The sequence below is a fragment of the Notamacropus eugenii genome, chromosome 2, assembly GCF_028372415.1.
Source record: "Notamacropus eugenii isolate mMacEug1 chromosome 2, mMacEug1.pri_v2, whole genome shotgun sequence".
NCBI lineage: Eukaryota > Metazoa > Chordata > Mammalia > Diprotodontia > Macropodidae > Notamacropus > Notamacropus eugenii.
Window position 1 is genome coordinate 311,484,325 of NC_092873.1, and position 17,816 is coordinate 311,502,140.

The following is a 17,816-nucleotide window of genomic DNA, read 5'->3' on the forward strand; positions in this document are numbered from 1 at the left end:
GAGAGTAATGAGGATAGGATTGAGGCTCCATTTGTAGTGGATAGAAGCAACCTCATGAATCCTAAACTCTACTTGAAAAATGTAAAGTTAAAAGAGAAATTCAATTCCAAATAACTGCAAAATGTATAAAATAGCTGGGAATCCACCTACCAAGACAAGACACACACAGGGATTATATGAGCACAACTACAAAACACTTATTATGGAAATATATACAAGTCTAAAAAATTGGATACTTAACGAATTGTCCATGGTTGGGACATGCCAATATTATATGAATGACAATAGCAACTGAAAAGTACAATATTTTGTACTAAAATAGTACTAAGTAGTACAAAATAATAGTAACTAGAAACAGAATAGTAAGTAAAGTGATTTTCTTTGTTTAGTGGCATACCAAACTACCTAAAGATTATTTTAAAGAGCTAGAAAAAAATAACAAAATTAATTCGAGGAACAAAAGATCAAAAATCTCAAAAGACATAAAGAAAAAGTTACAAGTAAAGGGTTTACCAAGGCCAGATCTCAAATCATACTACAAAGCAATAATCACCAAAATTACTTGGTAGTAGTTAGAAAAAAAAAGTTGATTGGTGAGATAAAAACAAACACAGAAGCATAGGATTTGCTAAACCCAAAGACCCCAGCTACTGGGAAAACTAAAAAGCAGTCTGTTCGAAATTAGAATTAGGCCAAGATCTCACACTATTTATCCAATAAGCTCCAAGTGGATATGTATCATAGACCTAAAAGGTCACACCATAAATAGATTAAAGAAACAGAGAGACACCATTCACAACTATGAATAGAGGAAGGTTTCTTGACCAAGCAAGGGATACAGAAATTAATAGTATATAAGATGGACAATTTTGATAAATAAAATTGGAAAGCTTTTACATAAACAAAATCAGTGCATCTAGAATTAAAAAGGAAATTGTTAAGTAGGAGAAAATCTTTGCAGCAAGTTTTTCTGATATCCAAAATACATAAGGAACAGATTCAAATATTTGAAAACAAGAGCCATTCCAATAGATAAATGGTCAAAAGATATGAAGAGGCAGTTCTCAAAAAGAAAAGGAAGCTATTAATGTCAATATGAAAAAAATGCTGCAAATCACTAATGAAAGAAATGCAAATTAAAACAACTTTTCAAGTCGAAAAAAAGAAAAGGAAAATCATAATTGTTGGAGGATATGGAGAACAAACACACTGGAGCACTGATGGTAGCTCTCTGAATGGCTGATTGGCTCTGGTGTACCCTTGGTCCTTAACTCTTAGCATAGTACCCGGCACATGATAGGTGCTTAATAAATGTTTATTGACTAACAAATCAATGCAATGAGTAATCAAGACTTCAGAGAACTGTTGATGAAGCAAGATTTCTATTTCCTTATAAAGAAGCGATGGACTGGAGGTACAGAAGGAGACAGACATTTTAGGTATGGTCAATTTATGTTTTGCTTGGCTAAGCTAATGTGCTATAAATGAAGGAGTTCTTTTGGGGGTAGGTGTAACATTGGATGATAGGAGGAACTTAGTGATAATTACAATGGCTAATATTTATATAGTTTTGAAAGGTATGCACAGTGTTTTATAAATATTTTCTCATTTGAAACTCATAATAAGCCTAGCAGGTAGGTGTTATTATCATGCCCATTGAGAAAATTAAAACTGTAGGAGGTTTAGCAATTTTCCCAGGTTCAGAAAGCTACTATTTGGCTGTATTTGAACTCATGTCCTCCTAACTCTAGGTCCAGTACTCAGATCAACTCTATCACCTAGCAATCCTTAATAATAGCAAAAAAGAAATGAGCATCAATGTAACATTTTAAAGAAAATGCACAGAAAAGACCTCCATTGGCTAACTGAAGTTTGGAAGACATTAACAGATAGGCAGGAGACCTTTGCACCTATCATGCTGAATTGAGTATATACTTTAAAAAAAAGCTGTGTGTAATTAGATTTTCAGTTTCATATACAATCCTCTTTTTCTGTTCTTTGGTATATGAAAAAATATTCATTTTCATTGGTGTTTGTCATGTTTAGAATATCTAAAAATTCTTTTTTTTAATATTAAGGGCTAGAGGGGGTGAGAGGAAGGACAGTGGGAGACAGAGGACGAGGTCTGTAAGTTCTTTTTAAGCCTCTTTTCTTTGTCCCTGTCTGGGAGCCCCTCTCTCAGCTCATTAATCGCATGTTCCAGGGATGTGGGGTCTCGGAGCAGCAGCAGATGACAGCCTCAGGGGCAGGTGTTTCTCCCTCTGTGCCTGTATAATCTATTCAACCCTCTCGTCTGTTCCCCTTTTTCCAGGGTCCCCTTGAGCCAGCTTGCTGGAGGACTGCAAATGAGATAAGGCTTCAGGTTTAGGGGATGTAGAGGGTCCCCACATTGGGGAACCAAAGAGGAGGGACCAATGGAGGGAAATCAGATGGGAAGAAAGAAGTATCTTTCCTTAGAGGGGCCTCTCTGGTTTGGGAAAAGGCAGGCCCTGACAATTCTACCTCTATTAGGACCAACATCTCAGAAGCAGTTTTGGTTTTTTGGTTTTTTTTTAATTCACAGCTTCTGAAGACATCAGTTATCTCAAATGTGCCTGGTCATATGACAAAGATATGAGTTTTGAAGAGTGGGTTCTCAGGGCATGATCAAGGGGTCCAAAAGTTAGAAGAGATCTGAGTTCACCTAGTCTAACTTTAATGGAGGAAACTGAGGCCCAGGAAATGAAAGCAGTTGTCCAAGATCATGCAGATCCTAATAGTCAGAGCCAGGATATCTCATTGGAAAACTCCCCCTTTACTCCCCTAGCAAAGCAGACTAGAAAAGACACCAGTCAACATGGTAAATTTTTGAGGAGTTTGACATCACTACATCCTCCACTCCAATACCCTTAAAAGCATATGTAGCTTATTGGCTGTGTTAGTTATTCCACTAGGCTAACAAGGCAAAAAGGTCATGGATTTGATCCCCATGTGGGCCAACTGCTTGCCAACTGTCTCCTGGGTCAAGCATCTCACAAATCCAAGTCACTGGAAGCCAAGGCAAAGACAAAAGAGTGCATACCCATCAACTCAAATCTATCCCCACCACCAGAAACAGAATTTCAAGTTTGTGTACCCCACTGATGACAAGTAGATCAATGACCCCATCATCATCTGTATGCGAAAGATTGAGTTCATAAGATCAAAGTTTTGGACCTTGGGGATTTTAAAGATTGGAGAACCCAACCCCCTCATTTACAAATGTGAAAACTGAGGCCCAGAATGTTAATGTGGAAGATCAGATTTAGAACAGGAAGTGACCTCAGAACTAGCCTAACTCCCTTATTTTACGGATGAGGAAACTGAGACCAATGGAGTCATTAGGATCAGAGAATCCTTTAAATCTAGAAGGGAGTTTTCTCATCTGTGAAATGGGCATGATAATAGCACCTACCTGCTAGGCTTATTATGAGTTTCAAATGAGAAAATATTTATAAAACACTGTGCATACCTTTCAGAACTATATAAATATTAGCCATCGTAATTATCACTAAGTTCCCCCTATCATCCACCTCATCTGATACAACCCTCTTATTTAACAGATGACATTACAAAGGCTTGGAAAGTTGAAGTGACTTTACCCAAGGTCACTTGCAAATTTCCTATTAAACCAACTTCTTTCTTCTGTCCTCTTTGGAGATACACCCATGTATATTTGTGTTGTATGTGAAGAGATCTGAGAACTAAAACTCAAATGCTGTTTCACCAACCAATGTGTGACAGACTCATCTTCCCCTCTCTGTGTAAAGTAATGGTTATAATAGTTGTAAGGAATAGGGGCATCTAAGGCATTTTAAGGTTTTCAAAGAGCTTCACATCTCTATTGGTCTTCACACCAGCTCTGTTATTATTACATCCATTTTACAGATGAGGAAACTGAACCTAAGTAGCATTAAGTGATTTACTTAAGGTCACTCTGGGAGTAAGTGCCTAATTTGGGATTTAAGCTCATGTCTTTTGACTCTAAATCAGGCACACCATACTCTATTCCACTTCTTTGTCCTCAAAAATAACAGCAGACATATGAGTGTATATTCATGTATATATCACTATGAGATTTGAAAGGCACTTTCTGTACACTATAACTGGAAGGAAGGAATAAGCATTTATTAAGCACTTACTATTTGTTAGACATTGTGCTAATTGCTATTCAAATATTATCTCATTTGATCCTTGTAGCAACCCTGGGAGAGAGGTGCTATTATTACATTTAAGGAAACTGAGGCAAACAGAGGTTAAGTGACTTGCCCAGCGTCACACAGCTAGTAAGTGTCTGATGCTGGATTTGAACTCAGGTCTTTCTGATTCTGGGTCCAGTGCACTATACCAATTAGCTGCCACAATATGGCAATGAGACTCACCCAGTTCCTCTGCCAAACTTTCCACACCTCAAACAGACCAACCCCTTTACCTAATCATGAAAGAGAGTCAAAGGAAGAAAAAAGGGACTGAATGAAATCCTATGAAACACATTTCCAATACAAATTGGTACTCTCCCTAGGTGAACAGCTTTTTATAAAACTCCTTGTCCTTCCATTAGTCCTATGGTAAGGTCAGAGGATCACAGATTTAAAACTGGAAGGAATCTCAGAGGCCATGTAGTCTAATACCCTCATTTCACGGATCAGAAAAATGACACATTCAGAAAAGTTAGGTGACTTGCCCAGGATCACACAGTCAATAAGTGTCAGAGGCAAGATTTTTGAACCCTGGGCTATTGACTCCAAGTCAGAGATCGGTCCACTTATCTCACTGCCTATAAAGGAGGGAAACTCTCAAAAACAGACAGGGTGAATGTCAAGTCCCACCACTCTACCACCTCCAACCCCATCAACTGAGGGGGAAGCACAACCATCTCAATATGAAAAACACTGACAGAACAAAATAGAAGGAAATGATCCTGGTAATGTGGTGTAGAAGAAATAACATTGCATTCAGAATTAGAGGAGTTCAAATTCCACCTCTCACACTTACTTCCTGTGTGACTTCACTTAGCCTTTCAGTCTCTCAGTTTCCTCATCTGTAAAATGAGGGAATTGGAAGTCTGGATCTATGATCTTAGAATCCTATGAAATGAAATCATCAGGAATTTACAAAATGAAGTGGGATAGAGATAAGACATAAGGCCAAACATCCTGAGCATGGATTAACTGAAAAAGGTTATGCTAGTTCATTTTCTGAAGGTCTTTCAGAAGAGACTTGTTTCCTGTTTGTCTAAGATGGTTTAGTTTCAGGGGAGGGAGGGCTGGGGCTGGGGGATCTAAAGATGACCTCGAGTGTTCCATTCTGGTTTGAAGAACAAGGATCATCTAGGATCCCTGCTAGGTGTGACCACATTTGTCCTCTAGGTATCCCCCAAGCCTCTCAACAGTTTTTCAAAATCAATAGAAATAGTATATCTGAAAATGTAAATACACACAATCTAATGAGACAAACAAAAGAGAGGGAGGAAGGGGGAGAAAAGGGGGCAGAAGGGGGAAATGGGAAGAACCATGGTGAGGGGAGGGAGAGAGGAAAAGATAGGGGGAGAAAGAGGGGGATGAGAGGAGAGAGGGAGAGACATTGGAGAGAGAGGGAAAGAGGTAGGAGAGAGGGAGAAAGGAAGAGAGAGAAGGAGGGGGAGAAAGAGAGAGAGAGAATAGATTTTGTTCAGACTCTAAATCAAGCAGATGTGAAAGGCTGTGCAAGGCACTCTCACATCCTTGAGAAGCCATGCCCCACCCTCATTGTCCCTGTCCCTGGGGAACCCAAAGTGAAAGGACAATGATTCACAAATTCTACAGCTCCAAACCTTTAGACCCATAACTGCTGGACATCTCCATTGGGATGTGGCTTCCAATTTCACACATCTAAAGCTGAACTCTTTCTCTTTCCCCTCCAAAAAGGCTCCTCCCCAATTACGTGCTTTTGTGGCTCAGAACCAAGAAATTCTCTTTACTATGCACTTGCTTTTCACCAGGCCCTGTTCTAGGTCCTGGATATACAAAGATAAAAACAAAACAATCCTTGCCTTCAAGGAGTTTACTTTCTGTCAGAGAAAATATCACACAGACAGAGAAGTACGTAGCAAAATTGATATGAAGTGGAGGCAGGGTAATTTGAGGGGATCCCTAGCAGCTGAGAGAAGAGACAAGCTACAAAGATGTCATGTGGGAGGTGTCCTTTTGGAGAGGAGTTCTTAGGAAAGCTAGGGACTCTCAGAGTTGGAGGTGAGGAAGGCAGTATGAGCAGTAGAGAGTACTGCATTTACAGACCTAAGTTCAAATCCTGTTTCAGTCAGTAGCCACATGATCCTGGGGAATTCCCTTAACCTCTCTGTGCCTCAGTTTCCTCATCTATAAAATAAAGGGGTTGTTGGACTTTATGGTCTCTAAGGCCCCTTCTTCCAGTCTAAATATAGGATCCCATCCTATCTCCAACACACACACACACACACACACACACACACACACACACACACACACTCCTGTTAATTCTTTGTTCTTGATCTCCATCTCATAGGTCTATTCCTGTCCATTTTTACTGGTTTCGCCCTAGTCCAGACTCCATCACCTCACACTTGTTCTGTACTTTAGTTCCCTGCCTCCATTCTCTTTTCCAGTTTATTCTACATACCACTGCCAGATCAAACATGCTAAAACTTGGTGTTAGCAGGTGAAACATCTCCTTCTCCACCCTCCACTCAAAAACTAGCAATTACCTACAGGATTATGTTATAAGATCAAAGCATTTAGAACTAGAAGGAACCTCAGATATCATCTTGTCTAAACACCTGATTTGACAGTTGAGGAAACTGAGTTGCCAAGAAGGGGACTAACTTGCCTGTGGCTTTCACCTGGCATTCTAAGTCTTTCACAAACTGGCCCTATCTCCCTTTTTCTACCAGTGATCCCCTCAAATTACCTTGTATCTACGCTCTGAATCCCCCACGTGGACCCTCTGCTACAATGAGCAGTTCATTTCATGGCCACTGCTTAGGCCTCCTCTCTGGAGTTTTTTTTATGCCCAACCTGGACTGGCCTGCTGCCTCCTCTGCACCTATCCATTATGTGGTCTCCTCAAAGGGAGGGATTTTAAAAGATGCTGTCCAAGGACAGAGTGGTTTCCTTCCTGAAGGTCAGAGCTCTATTTCAGGGCTTAAAAGCTCTAACCCAAGATTTCCAAACAGACTGACCCCCCACAGCAATCCTAAATACTGCAGATAATCCCATTTCCCAACCTTGGCTACTGCTTCATCACACCGCCCCCCAACTACCCCCAGCATTGAGTGAAGTAAGTGAATCAGCCCTTAAATGGAATGCTCTGAGTCACCCTGGGAGATCAGTGATAATCCTAGGATGGTGGCTAACCCACCCATGGGATTGTTGTCCCAGCACTCCCCACAACTCCAACCCACTGGAGTGCAAAGGATTCCCCACACTGATCAATCAACATTAATAATTTTCCCTTGGGTTAAATCGGATCTGCATCTATGTTCCCAATGGGTGTTGGGGTGGGAGTAAGGAATGGCTTAGAGGAAAGGGCACAGTCCCTAGGAAAAAGACCCATCCAAGGAGGAGAGTAGGGTTCCTTTTGATGCCAGGAGATCAGAAACACATCAAGCCACACCCACAGCCCCGACGTCATCATCTCCGTGAGCAGCCAAGCCTGGGAAACCCACGCAGCAGGAAGACTGATAGTCCTGGGGAGGGGAGAGCTAGGGAAAGGAGGGGGGCTGAATTAACTGCTCACGTACCTGATCAAACAGGACTTTCCAGTGCTGGCAGAGAGGGAAGCCGTGTAGAAGAGAAGAGGAAGAGGAGGATGAAGAGGAGGAAAAGGAGAAAAGAAAGAAAAAAATGCTCAGCATTAGGGCATCTGTAACATTAGAAATGCAGCTGATCTGGCCTCCCAGTTTCTGCATTAGATTGGTCTCCAGGCTGCAGAATTGGCAATGAGATACTGGAGGAGAGCCAGTGAGCTGGGCAGCCCTATTCCTCCCCAACCCATTTCTCCCCCCACCTCATCCCCAGTTACTGTCTGCACCAAACACAGGGAGGAGAAAGGGCAGACACTCTGGTTTTTCTTAGGGCAAAGGGGGACCACTCTGTGGAGGGAGGAGGGAATGCCTTAATCTTGTGGTAAAGGAGGAGGGGAGAGATAAACCCAGCATGAATCACATTAAGTAGAGACACAATGACCCTAATTCTATTAGACACACGTTTGCCAAGATTGGTCACTAGTGTGGCTCACTTCCCTCTTCCCCAAGCACCCATCCTTTAGAGAATACAATCTCTCTGAAGGCAAGGATCCTGAACTTGCAGCAAACCTAGGTTTTAGATCAACCAGTGAGTACTTAATAAATGCTCTAAGTAAGCATTTGAAATTAAGTAGACACACAAGGATGGGGCACTTGGGTGAGTGGGAATGAGGGGGTGGGAGGAGGGATTTTGCTTAACCACAGAAGCAATAACCGAAGGATAATCTGAACTGCCCCAGATTTATGGTACACCCAGATGCGTCTGTGGGGTCAGCACAAAGGTCAACAGGTCTCTTGTCTATATATCCTCGGCATCCAGGCAGACATAGGTCATGGTGCCCCTGGGCAGAGGACAGGGGTGGCTAGGTTGGTTTCTAATCTGTATTCCTGGGGAATCCTCTGCAGCTCTCTGAGAAAGTCATTAAGAAACTCTCTCCAGCCACACCAGACCTCCCTAGTTCTGGGCCATGCTGGTAGCTCTGTTCCCATAGGAGGAAAGATCCTATTCCATGGCAAGAACAGAGAGGTAGGATGGGGGCTCTTCTTGGAAAGTCAAACTCCACCTTTGGCAGAGAGGATCTGCATCCTCACTCGGCAGCTAGCCTCGGGAAGCCCCTTGGAATGGGGCACCTCTGAGGCAGCCCCTCCCCCACACTAGAAATCACAGTCCTTATTCCCCAGAATCTGTATGGTCATTAGCTCTGGAATCATATACTAAGAGCGATTTTTGTGCCCCCAAGTTCTCCCAGCACTCCAGTGGTAGGTCTAAGTTTGAATTCTAATGTCTCATCTTGCTTGAACAAGAAAGGTGAACTGTAGCTCACTTCCCACCCCCACCCCAAATTGTATCCATGGGGATACATGTGCATGGAAGAGGATAGGGGAGTCACCAAGAGGGTATCTCTTGCAAAGGGATAGTGTAGGAGGAGTCAGCAGCGGCATGGTGCTTCTGGGGATTCAAAGTGTCTCGTAGGTCATGAGTTGCGGGGTGAGGAGGGGAGGGGGAGTCACTCCTGGTGACGTCTCTGCCTCTGCGGGAAAACTGTGTGTCCCGGGCACTGCACCATCCGCGGGGAGGGGGCTCTGCTGAGCAAGGGGATCTCAGACTCCTGGGTTCCATCCCAGGTGCCCAGGTGGGGGACTAGGAACGGAGAATCCTGGGGATCCCTGGGGAAGGAAAGGCGGGTTGGAACTTGAGGAAATAGTGTCCACTCTGCGCTGGGTAGGAGGGTGGACCAGCGGATCCGGCAGCTTCAGCACTAAGTGTGGCCAGCTCCTAGGAGCTAGGATTTGAGCAGAGACCCTTCTCTTTCGCTCCCTTTGGGTAACAGAGCCCTGTCCCAACACTTCTGCCCTTGCGGAGGGCACATGGATCCTAGGGGGTCCTGCTTCATCTCGAAGCCACCAAGTTGCGACCTTCTGGTTATGGGAAAGGTATGGAAAGGGGAGAGGAGAAGGGGAGAAAGGAGAAAAAGGGAAAGGGAAAGGGGGAGAAGGGGGGGAGGGTAGTGTTCTCTCTCTGCTGCTTCCAAAGGCGGTGCAGAGAAGGCGAGCCCAGACTAGCCCCCCGCTGCCGAAAGTTGCACTTACGTCCTCGGGGGCCATGGGCAGCGGGTCCTCGGGCTCGGGCTCGGGCTCGGGCTCAGACTCGGGCTCCAGCTCCTCGATGCGCTCCGCCTCGGCACAGGCGGCCACCGCGGGGGCCGGGCTGGGGTGCTCTCCCATGGCCGTCCCGCGCGGGCTCCGGCGCGCCAGGCTAGTTAACTTTCCGCCGCGGCCCCGGCGCCGCTCCGGGGGGCTCTGTGCGCGCAGGGCGCAGCCGGCGCGGCCAACGCAGCCGAGCCGCCTCCGCCGTGGCCGAGGGAACGAGATCCCGAGCGGGTCCAGCAGCCGCTGCTGCCGCCGACGCTGTCGCCGCTGCTGCCTCCGCCGCCGCTGCCTCCTCCTGTGTCGCCGCCGCCGCGGGCTCCGGCCCCCATGGCCCCGGGGAGCCGCCGCGGGCGCGAGGCAAACTTCTCTCCGCGCCGCTCTAGCCCCCGCCCCCGGTCCTGCCTGGGCTCTTCTGCCTGGCTTCCTCCCTCCCCCAGCCCTCGTCCCGTCCCGGCTGGCCGGCCGGCTCAGCTCAGCTCCGCCGCCAGGGCGCCCCTGGGCCGCCCCACCCCGGACCCCTATCCGCGGCGGCTGCCCAAGCTCTCTGGCCCCGCTGCGCTGCCAGTGGCCCCGCTAGGAGTCCCAGTCTCAGTCTCCTCCCCCTCCTCGGGGGCGGAGACGGGGCGGGGGCGGGACCGATCAGCCCTCTCCTTCTCCCCCCACCCCCATACTCCGAGCTTCAGGGCCAAGTTGGCCATACCGAAGGGGGACCAGGAAGAGCGCTGGTTAGCGCAGGTTCGAATGCCCAGTAGCTTGGGAACCTCCGCAATTGAAGAACGGAGAAGGCGATCGCAGATCCAGGCCAGAGCACGGCTGGGGAGGGCCTTGGCAAGAACGCACAACTCCACAGCCCCTGGGGTTTGGAGGCAAGATGGAAGGCCCCCTCTTCACTTTAATAGTTCTAACAATAACCATAACGATGTAATGAAGGATGATCGTGGATAATAGGCAGCGTAACGGTGATGGATAGAGCCAGTCTTACAGTCTACAAGTCCTGGGTCCTTGTTTTTACTTTAATTCAAACTAGCTTCAACGACCCAGGAAGTCCTCTAGCATCGGGGTTCTTAGCTTTCTTTGTGTGTCCTGGCCCTCTGGGGCCCTCTGAGGAAGTCTCGGGAATCCTTTCTCGCAATCTTGATTTTAAATGCTTAAAATAACGTACATAGGATTACAAAAGAAACCTATTAGATTAAGTTTTGTTTTTTTTAAAGAATGGACTCCAGATTGAGAACCTCTACGAGACAAGGAACTGCACAGAAGTTTGCCCAAATGCATTGACAGAGTTTTCTTCTCACTATTTCTCTCCATCAATGAAATCCTTCCTCCAGATTATTACATTGTATTTATTATTATTATGTATTATTCCAGCTGATACGTAGTACTTTAAGGTTTGCAAATCCTCTTACATATTTAATCAGAACCTCACAACAATCTCCATTTTACAAATGAGGAAACTGAGGCTCAGAGAGGTTAATTCGCTCACCCAAGAACACAAAGCTAGTAATCGTCAGGGATCCATTCACTCGATCACATTGTGTCTCTGTCATCACACTGTATCCACTCCCCGTCCCCACTTTGAGTTGCAAAGGACTTGGTTAATTTTATTTTCAGAGGCAGAACTGAAGAAATAAGTAGGAATAATGGAGGAAAGGAGAAGTTGGGGTGAGGAGTGACATTCAGGGGAGAGGGTAAGAAGTGGGAGAAGGTGGAAGGGAAACAGGGCTGCCACTTAATCGTAGCAGGTGTTTTATAAGGAAGCTCCTCCTGGGGTTTCTCTTTTTATTCACTAACAAATTCCACTATCCTCAGAGGCCCTGGGTTCAAATTCTGCTTCTGATACTTCCCTGTGTGACCTGGAACAAGTCACATTTCTAAATCTGAGTTTTTTCCTCTGTAAAATAATAAGGCTGGGCTAGATGGCTTCAAAGGTCTAGGTTTACAATCCCATGACCCTACCCTAACTTCAGGCATTTGGACCTTTAAAGATTCCCCACATTCTTTATCCTCCAGCTTTTCCAGCCCTGGGCCCAGAAAGCAGCATATATCCAACTCCATTAAACAGTATAAATGAGACCACAACTTTGGAAAGTGTTGAAGGAGACAAGTAATTTGGTGAGGGGACATTAAAATAGCAGCATCTGCCCTGCCAACCAACATCCCAAGTCAAATGAAATGTAAGGTCCTTGAGGGTAGGGGGTATTTCATGTTTGTCTTGGTAACTTCAGCACCTCACACTGGCAGTCAGTCCTAGTCAACAAGCATTTATTAAGGATTTTTTTATATATGTGTGTGGGGATACAAAGAAAGGCAAAAATAGTCCCTGTGCTCCACGAGTTCACATTCTGATGGGGAGAGAAACATGTAAATAAATACCCAGACTCATGCCAGATAGGCACAGGATAGATGGAAGGGGATTTCAAGATGTAACAGCTGGAGGAATAAAACCTCCTAGGAATTGAGCTGAACCTTAAAGTCAGTATGGGAATACAAGAGGTAAGGGGGCAGAGGACTGCAGGCATGGAGAAAGTCAATGCAAAGACTCGGAGACGGGAAATGAATCAGGAAAGACTATGTAGAATGTGGTACTTGGTCTGAGCCTCAAAGAAAATTGGGTATTCTAGGAGGGAAGGAAGGAAGGCATTCGATAGATGAAAGACAGTCGGTGGCAGAAGCACAGAGATAGGACATAGAGTGCCTGGCACATAATAGGTAATTAATTCTTGTTTATTAATTGATCGATTGACTTCCATAGTGAGCAAAGGGAAAGAATACAAGCTGAAGGACATGGCCAGATTCCTGGAAGGAAACAGGAGGAAGGTTATAAAGAAGAAGCTGTCACCTGTTCCTTAGAGACCACCAGGAGCCCACCCACAAAGCTGGCTAACTTCCTAAAGTCGATTAATCACCAAAATGCCAATGCTGTTAAGTAGTAACCAAGGTCTCAGACAGTTCTTAAAAGTGCAACCTTAGTTAGAGGTTCCCTCCTGAGCCCTAGGCAAACATCCACCTGGCCTCTGAGTCCATCAGATCCTGGAAAAGCCCTCGTCTAACCCAGAGCTGCACCAGAATGATTCTTCCATTCCTTCTCCCAGAGCTGGCTGGCTCTTACCACCACCCACTCACCCACCTTCCTCTCTCTCCCAAGCAAGGGCTGTTTTCCAATATTGAGAATTGCAATGAATGTTCCCATCTTCATAACATACACACACACACACACACACACACACACACACACACACACACACACACACACACACACACACACACACACCCTCTAATATAAAACCTGAAACCATCTCACTCAGGCAATGACTGCCTCCCCTTAAAAAACACGGGAAGAAAAATTAACTATGTTCTAATTAAGTGAACTTATTGCAGCCACCAGATCTGATCTCAGTTTCAGAAAGTGTCACCATTTAAACTATTCTTGTCTCCTCTCCCTCCCCCTCCCCCACCCTTGACATCCCTATTCTACTAACAAGTCAAAATCCTGGCAACATTTCCTTGTAAATAAAAAATGTCTACACGGGTGTGAATTTGCAAGTTGTTGGGAGGCGGGAACGTGGTGATGAAGGATACAGGAGATAACTGAATCTTTAGAGAAGAAAAACAATTTAAACTCTAGAAGGAGCTAAGCAAACAAGCCAGAGGGCTGTGAATCAACAGACTCTCTTTCCTATCCATTTGCATGACCCACATGTGCAAGAGCTCAAGTCACATTTAGAGTCTCACCTTGAGAAATGGGCCAGGGAGGAAAAATATGGGCGAAGGCAAAGATGCTGGGAAAAAAAGAGAAAGAGCTTGCTTCCCAATGTAGGATGACTTTGATGGAGCATGCTTGGTGGGTTCCTATGATGCCAGGGCCTTACACACAATAGGAATAGGAACTTTGCTGAACTGAATTGAATGCTGGCCCAGGGGAAAGAGGATCCAAGCTCCACCTGGCTCCCTTTAAACTGCCAACCCCCTAATCCAAATACCTTCCAAAAGATCAGAAAATTAGGCAAATGTTTCTTCAGTCTCTGTTTGTCTTACCCTGCCAACCTCAAAGGGATTTCATTCCTTCCTTCCTTCGATAAGCATTTTTTAAGCACCTGCCAAGTGCTGGAATAAGTGAGGCACCTGTAGTATAAATAAAAAACAAAATCAAAGTTCTTGTCCTCAGAGAACGTATATTTTGTTTTAAACACCAAAATAATATGAAGACAGACAAGTGCAGAATGTGTGTGTGTGTGTTTATGTATGTATGTATGCATGTATCTATGTAGTAATATGTAATTCTGGGGTCAGAGAGGTGCACTAGCACCTGGGGATGGGGTCAAGTTTCACCCTTCTTGAAGGTGGTACTTGATCAAAACCCTTAAAGGAAGTCAGAGGTCCTTTAAGACTGAGCTGGGAGGAATCTTAGAGAGGAATCTTTCTCTCTTTCAATTTTATAATTAAGGAAACCCTAGCCGAGATAAGTGCTGAAGGTCATACAGATAGATGTACAACGCCAGTGACTGAGTTTGCCACCTCTTGCACTCTCTATGATCCCATATTCTCTTCTTCCTACCTTTGGGCGTGACTTTACCCAAAAAAACTTTTTCTTGTGAGTGTCCAGAGAGATGGAGCTGTGACCTTTATCACTGGAGAAAATGCCCTCTCGTTATCAGAGAAAGAAACTGGTGATAGATCCTAGTTTCTCCCCATTGACACAGCCCGCTAACATCTTTCTGGGATGCTTGTTTCAAGCTGAGTCAATTCCTTCTTCCCCTATCTTGTCATCCTTGGGAAGAGGAGCTATTCACTAGCATTGACGATATTCTGGGAAGCCACTGAAACCTGATATCAAAACTAGGGTCTTGAAACTGAGGGATCAAGGAGTCACTCAACAAGCATTTAATGAGTGCCTACTTGCTGGGCACTAGAGATACAAAGTTCTTACTCTCATGGAGCCTATATTCTACTCGGAGGGGTTTACATGTTCATGCCTGAAAATTCATACAAGATAATGGAGGGGGCAGGAAGGTTCTAGCAGCTGAGGAATCTGGAAGGGTCTGACGTAGGATCAGGGCTTTGGAGGAAATTAGGGACTTGAGTGAAGAGGGAGAACATTTGAGTTGTGGACGTCTGCCTGCTCAAAAATGCAGAGAGAAGGAATGGAATGTAACGTGTGAGGAACAGCCAGAAAGCCAATTTGGCTGAAACATAGAGCGTGGGAAGGAGATTAATGTATAAAACTGGAAAAGTGGTGAAACCTGAGTCTAATAGACACTGACTGTATGACTCTGGGCAAGTCACCAATCTCTTGAGACTTGAAGAGAAGGTGCCAACCTGCCCTGATGAAGGGTGTGTCCCCCACAGAGAATTCTTTAAAATGTGCCACCTGTGGGCCACACGTGACCCACAACACTCCCAAATGCATTTGAACCCATTTAAAATGTGATACAGTAAAACATAGGTAATGTTAATATGTAGTTTTCTAAGCCCACATAAGGGTCTGTAAGAATGCTTATGTATAGTTTTTGTTGTTCAGTTATTTTCAGTTGTGTCTGACTCTCCATGATCCCATTTGAGGTTTTCTTGGCAAAGATACTGGAGTGATTTGCTATTTCCTTCTCCAGTTCATTTGACAGATGAGGAAACTGAGGCAAGCAGGGTTAAGTCACTTGCCCAGACTCACATAGCTAGTGTCTGAGGTCACATTTGAACTCAGGTCCTTCTGACTCTATCCACTGTGCCCTAGCTGCTATTATTACCATTCTCATTTTACAGCTAGTCTTCCTGACTCCAGATGCAACTGCCCTATGTACAGCTTAAAAGCTCCCATTTCAACTAAAATTTGACCCTGTTGACATCACAGAATGAGTTCCTATCCCTAACCTTGCACCAAATCATTGAAGGTTCACTTGTTTTCTGTTTCTGACTCCTTGTACAAGTCACCTGACCTGTCCTTTCTTGTCTGGCTATCTCCCTTCTCACCCCACACCTTCCCATTTCCCTCTCCACACCTGGAGATCCAATCTGGATCCAATCCAATCCAATCTGGAAATGGCCAAGAACCTCCAAAGCTTCCTTTGGCCCTTCGTCAGCCTCAGGATGAAGACAGAAGCAAGTTTTGACTGAGATCCAAGCCGAATTCTTTTTCTTCCAGGAATCCCCCAGTTGTGTTTGAAGTGTACATGTCAGGACAGCAGATGTAGCTGGAGGAGCAAAAAACCACATGGATTCCAGCCACCCTTGGAAACCCCATGCAGCATTTTTCCCCATTATTATCATCTAGGAGATCAAACTGAAAATGACTTCTATGTGTTCCTTCCCCCTCCACCTCCTTTTTCTTTCTTCTCTTCTTTTCTCACCCCAGGGGTGAAAATTCTCTTAAGAGACTTTCATCATTAGTGAGAAGTATAAAGGTTTGTGCAAGGATTCAGATTTACAAAGAGAAGAGTCAATGCCCCAAACTTGAGATCTGAAACACAAGGCCTAGGAAGCTCATACTGCCAGGCTTAGCCAATTGTTATACATCTAAGGGAACAGGGAAAACTCTTTGGTGCATCCTGTAGATGAGCTTAGGTCATTTCCTTTGGCAGATTCCTCATCCTGAGTCTCCCTCCGGTACTTGATCTCTCTCTTCTTGGGGTCTGGTGGGCTCCTGTGCATTCCCCCTTCAGGTCCTTCGACCTTCAAGGCTCACAGGATCAGAAATCTAGGACCCAAAGGGAACTCAGAGGCCCCTGGCCCAGCTCCCCTATTTTACAGGTGAGGAAGTTGAGCTCAGGATGAAATGATCAAAGTTGAAAGGCAGTAAGGCAAAGATAGACTCCCCCAGACACTAACTATGTGTATGACCCTGAGCAAGTCACTTTACCTCTTTCTGTCTCAACTATAAAAATGCAGAAATGAATAGCAGCTCCCAGGGTTAATTCCAAGGATTAAATGAGATAATCTTTAGGTGTAAAACACTTAGCATAGTGTTAATGTTCCAAAACATTTGTTGTTGAGTTGTTTCAGTCATGTCTAACTCTTCATGACTCCACTTGGGAATTTCTTGGCAAAGATACTAAAGTGGTTTGCCATTTTTGTCCAGCCCATTTACAGATGAGGAAACTGAGGTAAACAAGGTTAAGTGACTTGCCCAGGATCACACAGCTAGTAAGTGTCTAATGTCAGATATGAATTTAGGGAGATGAATCTTCCTGGTTCTAAACCCAGTGCCTGGCACATACTAGATACTTAATAATGATTCCTTCCTTCTTATTATTTATAGTAAAGATATAGGGACTGTGGCAGCTAGGTGGTACAGTGGACAGAGTGTGGGGCCTGAAGTCAGCAGGACTCCTCTTCCGAGTTCAAGGAATTACTAGCTGAGTGACTCTGGGCAAGTCACTTCACCCTGTTTGCCTCAGTTTCCTCATCTGTAAAATGAGCTGCAGAAGGAAATGGCAAAGCACTCCAGTACCTTTGCCAAGAAACCCCCAAATGGAGTCCTGAAGAGTCAGACACACTGAAAAAAATGATTCAATAGCAATAGGGACTGTACCTATAGTTTTCTTGGTATAGGGAACTCCCAGGTGAGAAAACTCTCTCCACCACTGATGGTTGGCCCCTCCTCAAAAATGTATAAGCTCAGAGAGTTCCTAGGACACTGAGAAGTTAAATGGAAAGGAAGACTAGATATCAGAAGCATCCACTGATCCCAGGACTTCTAGACTCCCAGAATGGTTCTCTATCCATTCATTATATCACACCATTTCTCATTAGAGCACAGCCCTACTTTAAAGCACATTTACCACATTGTCATGAAAAAGGCAACCGTGGTATGTCATGGACAGAGGGCCCAGCCTCAGAGTCAGAAAAACCTGGGTTCAAATCCTGACTCAAACACATACTGACTTTGTGACGCCCA

General features: G+C 44.9%; 1 protein-coding gene across 2 annotated transcripts in view; it reads right to left on the reverse strand.

Moving 5' to 3' along the window:
* The window catches only part of RHBDL3 (rhomboid like 3), a 68,506-nt gene extending 58,214 nt beyond the window's left edge, over positions 1–10,292 (reverse strand). The window contains exon 1 of one of the 2 annotated variants that reach the window (XM_072644973.1): positions 9,869–10,292. In XM_072644973.1, the coding sequence (XP_072501074.1) occupies positions 9,869–10,003 (135 nt within the window). In that variant the 5' untranslated portion in view covers positions 10,004–10,292. Of the gene's footprint in view, positions 1–7,774; positions 7,943–9,868 lie in introns of those variants that run through there. The other variant, XM_072644974.1, reaches the window with a different exon arrangement.
* Positions 10,293–17,816: the final 7,524 nt, after the last annotated feature.